This window comes from Euwallacea similis, chromosome 14, assembly GCF_039881205.1.
Source record: "Euwallacea similis isolate ESF13 chromosome 14, ESF131.1, whole genome shotgun sequence".
Classification (NCBI taxonomy): domain Eukaryota; kingdom Metazoa; phylum Arthropoda; class Insecta; order Coleoptera; family Curculionidae; genus Euwallacea; species Euwallacea similis.
Genome location: NC_089622.1, coordinates 1,065,622 through 1,072,945, shown reverse-complemented (window position 1 = coordinate 1,072,945; position 7,324 = coordinate 1,065,622). Strand labels below are relative to the sequence as shown.

The window sequence follows — 7,324 nt, the reverse complement described above, 5'->3', positions numbered from 1 at the left end:
AAATATTTTATTTTCAGTCAAAAACGTGCTGCAAGCGTGGGGAGATTATCAACGTGCTAAATTAAAAATGGCTAACACTTATCGCTGCATCATAATTTTTCATTTAGTAGAGATGTAATAGATGGAAATCTATCATTGAGAGAAATAGAAGGGCAAAGACGAATTGAATTTTCTAATAACTCTTTGAATCTCACATGTTATGTATTATTAAATGATATATTAGGCTACACCACAGAAACTTTAGGTACTTTTTCATTTTTATGAAAAAAAAAACAATAATATTTTTGGCGTTCTGAGGACATTGTCTAACGAAGTAAATGTGGGCCTTATTCATCTTTTGATTTTTTTTTCAACACTTACCTGTTTTACAGGACTGTGGAGCGAAAAGGGGTGCTAGGTGGGGCAGCTAAAATGGGGTTTTGATGTATTTTTAAGGTAGTTCAGGTTAGTTTTGATGTATTTTTAGAAGTTTTCCAAAGGGTGACATCACTTGTATTAAATATTTTTGTATGAAACCTTTATTTATTGCTACTTTTCCATTATACTCACTTTACCTTTCCTTATCTTATTAGCGTGGCCCCTCCGCAAGAAAAATATTTAATACAAGTAATGTAACCCTTTGGAAAACTTCTAAAAATACATCAAAACTAACCTGAACTACATTAAAAATACATCAAAACCCCGTTTTCCCTACCCAGCACCCCTTTTCACTCCACGGTCCCATAAGACACTTTAGTATTGAGAAAAAGTATTGAAATTAATGTAAAATTCAATTTTCCGAGTAATTTTCTCAAAAATTTTTTGGAAAAATTCGATTTTTCCTCACCTAGATTGACTTCTAATGGTGATAAGGAAGCGTCCTGAACAAAAAAAAACCATTCGTCTGAGTTGACCTAATGTGTTATGGACCCGACATGCCAACACCACCTACAAGCAGTGACAGAGAATAATGTTTTACTTTTATTTTTAGTGAATAAATTTCTGTAGCATCACTATAACTTAGCGTTTCGTTGTATTGTAATTAATTAAATTAATACTTTCCTCTCTGCATTTTTCTAGTCTTGAGACTAGCATTAGTTGCATTAAAAGCTATTAAATATTACGTTGTGTTGTTTACGAATGCAAAAACGATAATGAAGTAATACTTTTAATGCGACCAAACCAAGCCGTATATAAAAATAAAAACCGAACAAAGTCGAGACAGCTAAAAGGGACACTTTTTCTGTCCCTGCATTTAAAATACATTGTACAAGTGGTGATCAAAGTACACGTCGGTGGACAGCATTTTGCGGCACCAATTTAAAAAGCATGTAAACGAAGATACACGAAGCAAAACTGTCCCAGCACCCAAGATCAAATCGAATTTGCAAAATGAAATTCGTTTATAAGTTTTCGATTTCAATTGCGAATCGCAGAATAAAACCGGAACGTTTTTTCTCGTGTGTTTTCGCAGGTTCGCGCTGCCTATATTAGACTGAAACTCTTACGGATGCCGAAGGCATCCTATTAGGACTCTTCGAATTTGTATTGACAAAAGATACACATACCTAAACATCTTCTAACTCGTCACATGTTGTGCAAAGTAACCTTTTTGGGGAAATAAAAAAAAATTCGGAATAAATCTCTTTAATTATCCCCAGGTAGGTACTTGGGTATTTGAGAATGTTTTTGATGCCTTTGTTTAAAAGTTTTTCCAATGGTTTGGGTGAGACCAAAAGATTAGTGCGGTGGGTTTTTGACGGTGATTGGGGGCTAGGTAGGTACCTGGGGATTTAGAAATTTTGAGTTGGTAATAGGTGCCAAATGTGGTATTTTGGGGTGTGGGGTATAACAGCCCACCTACCACTGATGCATCCAAGAACAATGGACAGATTGACATCTGGGTAACTCTATAATATTAAAAATTATATTCATTCGTACCACTCAATATTACAAACTACGATTCTCAATAAGATCTGTAAGCCCTATTTTAACTTTTTATCAAAAATAGCTTATAGTTAAATACCGAGTTGGGTAATTGCATCTTAATTATTCCAAACATCTGTTTTTAAAATAGAATTCTTGCTTACTATTCGTTTTTGATCATTTTACACTTAGAGTAATTTGTATGTATGCACCACGTCTCCCAATCTTTATTTCCGGTATTGCCAGAATTTTTGTAACAGTATGAAAAAGAAAATCATCTCACTTTTTATTATAGACATGCTTATAACATATACAAACAATTAAAAAATACTTTACAAAACTTAACAGTAATAATACAAATCGAATTTTTAAAATTACATGGTGTATTCTACACTTACTACAAATTAGAAAACTATCGGTAAAATAAATCGATGAATATAAAATTAAATGCTATTAATTTCCCTCGGCTATCGTAAAATATGAGATACTTTCTGCCATGGATGTCCTACTTGTAGACGTAAACGCTACTGTTGCTCTTCGTAATAAAAAGTGGATAAAAAAATCACAGCTTCCTTTCCGTACATTTGTTCTAAAGAACTACCTCAGTCAGTTACCCTTAAATTGGCATGATTTATTTGTCTAAAAGTTTGACCTTTAAAAAACGACATTGAATCCTGCCAGCAAGTCACTTTGCAATGAATAAAACCGTTTTGCTTTTTATTAGGTACAATAAAAATCTCTTTCTCTCTTCAATAAACATGCTTACATGCTAACTTATTAAGTATTTTCTTTGTATACACCCTGTTTGTCATATAATACAATTTCTCCATATTAGAAACCAAAGATTAAGTTATTTTGGAAAACTAGCATCACATTAAACACCCTGCGTTTCAAATTCGAATTTATTTTTGGTGTTGCTTTTCTCACAGTCGCAACCAACTAAAATTGAAAAACTATCAAATTAAAATTAACTAAATTCATTAATCCCGGAAGGCACATTTTAGTTTCAATTTTTTCTTTGCAATAATAAAACTGGATTGCAAAAAAATAACAAAGTTGAAGGTGTTCTCCAATGTAACTTATTTCGAGTGTAATATCGATATTGTGTAAATTTCAATACCGAGGATGTTGGCAATCTGAATATTTGACGGTGGAAAACAAGAAATGTTCGCATATACGGGAAACCAGCACAGAAGATAATCTATAGACGAGTTCTTTAATTACATCAACTCTCTACAACTAAGTAATAGAGATATACTTTCCCTAACACCTAATAGAGATATGCTTTGTATATTATTCATTGCAATGTAACCCCAAAAAAAGATCCGTGCTTGAATTACCTGAAATTGAAGGCAATGTACACAAATTGGATAATTAGTAAATTAAGAATTACTAATAATCAAGTTAAATGCCCCAATCTCAACGTACTCTGCCTTTGGACAGAAACAGTGGATTATTTTCTAATATAAGATTGCTAAAAAAGCAATCGATACATAAAAGCTTAACAAAAGTAACTTTGTTTTGCCGCGATATTAGAATTTTTGAGTTACCCGTTTTCCTTTAGCTATCTTGCTACGAAATAATTCGCCGTTTCCATATACATGTAAAAGCGCCCCCGTATAATTCTCTCCTGTTATCTCTGAACAGGGTATTTCAAGCATCGATCGGTATTTTCTATAATAATTTCCAATGCGTGCCGACTCATCTCTGTAGAAATTAGAAAGTTATGCGTTTGTTCGGTTAATCCTGGCACCCAGGAGGTTCCACCTGTTCTTCGCTAGGGCTGAGCGCAGGTTGTAAAATTTTAAACGCAGATCCTAGACTGGGTTTCAGTTTGAAGGTACTCGGTTGAGGAGCATGTTCCAGCAGGATGCTCGTTTTTTCGTCTAACGATTTGAGCCTTACCTGGGTGTTCGAGAAAACTGTTTTAATAGTGTATAAAATATTTTCCAGAGAATTCCAAGCTAGATGCTACATCTAAAAATACGAGAAAATTGCATGCAAATGGTACTTTTACCGAAATGCAATTTCTACACTTTTTCCACTCTGAAACTTTAACACTCTGTTTCTCAACAACGTAATTTTTTTTACGTATCTTTAATTAGTATTTGCCCCAGAATTCTCTGAACAGCATTTCACAGCATTTTGGATAAAGTTAACAATAAAACAACTATTACACACGTATATTGATACAGATATAGGCTTGAAACATATCTTTACCTTTTCACAGCCATCTGGTGGTTCTCGTGCTAAAAACTTATTTATCTGGGGCGAGGTCCCTAACTTACTGGCCTCATTATCCGGACTTGAGCCGTGGCTTTCACCTAGTAAAAAGAACAAACCACTAACTTCAACCTAAGAACAATCATTACAAACTACAGAGGTGTTTTCATTGTAAAGTCCTGTACAGGGTGTTTCAAATCCAGATTATTTTCAGCTAAAAGTAGAATTGTTAGCTTTTTTAAGTTACAACGTTTTTCGTCTGAATGTGTACATTCTTTTCAATATATAAGTTTTCAAAATAGCGAATTTGGTCATATCTCTTGAAAAATACCATTTCTTTACAGCTGCATACCATTCTTGCTGAACGGCTATGAGGATTAGTTATTAAGATAAATAATCTGTCTGTCCTCTACTTGAAACCAGTGGCCTGAATCACTACTAACTTGCAGAAATAGAATTCACCAACTTGAACAGAAACGTAAAAAATGGTAACAGAAACTTAATAAATTGCTTTATCTACTAAAAAAAAGAAGTTGTTTAAAGATATCGGGCGAACAAAGTACTCAAATATAATTGAATGAGTTCTCATCTCAAGAGTTATCTAATTTTTCTACGACATACTTTCATTTTCAGGTGCTTCGTTAATTGACACTGTAATTATTCGTGTTTATTTAATTATGATTTATACTATCAGTGATCTTTAAACCTGCTACTTAAAACTAAATTTCCATAAACTATCATTTTGAAAAGTTACACATTATCAAAATACCCTGTATAGAACTGTCAACTTCATTGAATGCATTTCTTGCCATTAAGGGCCGTGACTGAGTAAACCGTACATGCAGGAGCATTCAAGGGACTCTAATTATAATTTCTAGAAAGATAAAACACATTCAACCTTCATTACTGGACTCAGAATCTCGTGAGCGTCCTCTGAACATTGGGGGTGAAAATGATTCTCGCGAAGAGGACCCTTTAAATACCAGTCACGTTAAGAGTCACCTAATCCATTAAAAAACTACACTAACGATGTTATAATTTAAATGCTCACCAGAAGAATGACTGAAATCCTGGGGAGTTTGAGTGTTGACAGATCTTGATCTACTAAATCTCAAAATTTCTGCCAAAGGTGCTCTGTGGCCCTCTGGGGTTATTTGCCGAAACAATTCGTTCCTGGAAACATTTTTTTCCTACATTTTTCAACAAAACTTAAATATTAACCTGTCGTTTAAAAGCCCATCATCCCCAGTTCTCAATACAATTCTTTCAATTTCCTGATTTAAACCTTCCACTGAGCTCCGAATTGACGACCTTGGAATTGGTTTCACTGGTATAGTTAAAGGTTTTAAAGTTGGGGAAATAATGCTTGCTGAAAATTTCACTAACTGCTAAGACCTCTTAAAATTTCTCTATTTCTGGACTTACAGGCTAGCGTTTGAGAACTGCTATTCAAAGTGTTTTCTCCGGGCGATATGTGTCTGCCTGACGAATCTCTGTATCCTCTTATTTTTGGCTTTAAAGTACAATTATCATCACTCTCAGATATGCATTGGATTTTTCTTATATCAGACCAGTCATTATCATCAGTCTGCAATACCAAAACGATAAGAAATGTGTACAGTAGGTTTTGGTAAAGATACAATACCTGTGTTGCTTTATCTATTTGTAGAGTCCCCATGTGGCCCCAGTAAAAATGATCCCTTGGCCAGTGCCCCTTTAGGTAAATGGTATCTAAAGAAGCAGTTCTTCTCATTACTTCTGAGGGGCCTCCGCTGTATTTTGATTTACCTAAAACCAACAATATTAAAATATGGATTGGTCCAAATGGGTCTTTAACCAAATCAAAAATATTAGACGCTGCCCCTACAATTTGATTTTTGAATAAAACAACTAACTAATGGGTTTGAAAGGTACAATATAGAATATCAATTTGTCCCTAAATATTAATGTAATGGGGTTTATTTCACTTATTAATAACTACGTGAGTATAACAACAGGTGTCAAATAGTTGCTTATTTTGGATCAAATTATTAGTAATGACCAATACTAAAGGTTTATTTTAAAGTTTCCATGGAAACTAGCTAGTTGCCATTAAAGTTAACATCAGTAATAATTATTAATATGTTGTTAACTTTAATATCAAGCTAATTTTTAACTGGTGCAATCTTGGTGTTGGTGCATTAAAATTGGAGATAAATCCAATACTTATATCTTAAATTTGTATTTAATAGAACAATTCTTTATGGTTTAATTTTAGTTAAGAACAAATTTGAATTCCACCACCTTTATATATCTTAAATGTGTATCTTATAAGTGACCTTTATAAGTGGATGATCCTGGGCTTCTTTGTCCAGAAGCATGATCTGGTGAAGTTCTACTTTTCCAAGAAAATGGAGAAATTGGTGGACCAGGAGTAGGACTTACTGCTTCCTTAACATTGCCAGATTGTTTCATTACACTACTTATAGGAATAGTTGCTTTCAATGGTCCTTTACCTGTATTTATGTTAAGGCTTGATTACTAATACTTATAATAAGCAAACAATTAAATGCAATCTCTAGTGTCAAGTTCAATAAGCTTACCGGAATTTGGCGGCGTTTTCGGTACCCGGCAAGGGGTACTACCGATCTGTCCAGACATATTAAGGAAAAGTGCAACTCAAACGAATACAAAAGCGAAATACACAACGGCAGTTTGGTACCCAAATAAACAGAATCAATCTTACTGTAGCTCTTCACTTTCGGCGACTATTCAAAGACTACATTTTGTCGGTTGGCTTCTGAAATTGGTGTAAATCAAGAGTTGATTTCTATTCTTTTGTGTAGAGAACCTTGTAAATCCAATGCGCAGCCAGTTTTTTGAATAAAGAAAGAAAAGTAAATTGTCGACATAGGCATGTAATAAATAAAAGCGTCAAAATCAGCTGATTCTGCTTGTGTCAAAGCCAATTATTATGACGTTTTGGGGGGTAATTTGAGCAGTTTTGCCCCTTGACAAGTAGATGGCCGAAGAATATTTTTGACCTTTCAATATAATTTTGAATGCTGTTTACCTTTTTTATTAATGTAGAAGATAATCCTCAGGAAACAAACACATACTTCTCCAATTTCTCCGATAATTATCATAAATTGATCAAATTAAATTATTGTAAATACAACTTTACAAAAGAACTAACATACCGCCCTCTATCAATAAT

At 33.8% G+C, this 7,324-nt stretch overlaps 1 protein-coding gene across 4 annotated transcripts; it reads right to left on the bottom strand.

The window, feature by feature from the left end:
- Positions 1 to 2,153: 2,153 nt before the first annotated feature.
- Positions 2,154 to 7,005, bottom strand: LOC136413504 (protein FAM117B-like). 4 transcript variants are annotated; one of them, XM_066397091.1, is made up of 9 exons: positions 6,711 to 7,005; positions 6,447 to 6,623; positions 5,774 to 5,916; positions 5,554 to 5,716; positions 5,350 to 5,509; positions 5,180 to 5,301; positions 5,027 to 5,101; positions 4,126 to 4,229; positions 2,154 to 3,810 (listed from the first exon to the last, which is right to left on the bottom strand). In XM_066397091.1, exons 1-9 carry the CDS (start codon positions 6,766 to 6,768, stop codon positions 3,646 to 3,648), a joined length of 1,167 nt encoding a protein of 388 aa, XP_066253188.1. In that variant the 5' UTR covers positions 6,769 to 7,005; the 3' UTR covers positions 2,154 to 3,645. The 4 variants fall into 4 exon arrangements, with proteins under 4 accessions (XP_066253188.1, XP_066253189.1, XP_066253190.1 ...); XM_066397092.1 differs by having other exon boundaries at positions 5,350 to 5,497; positions 6,711 to 7,004; XM_066397093.1 differs by lacking the exon at positions 5,027 to 5,101 and having other exon boundaries at positions 6,711 to 7,004.
- Between the last annotated feature and the right edge of the window lie 319 nt (positions 7,006 to 7,324).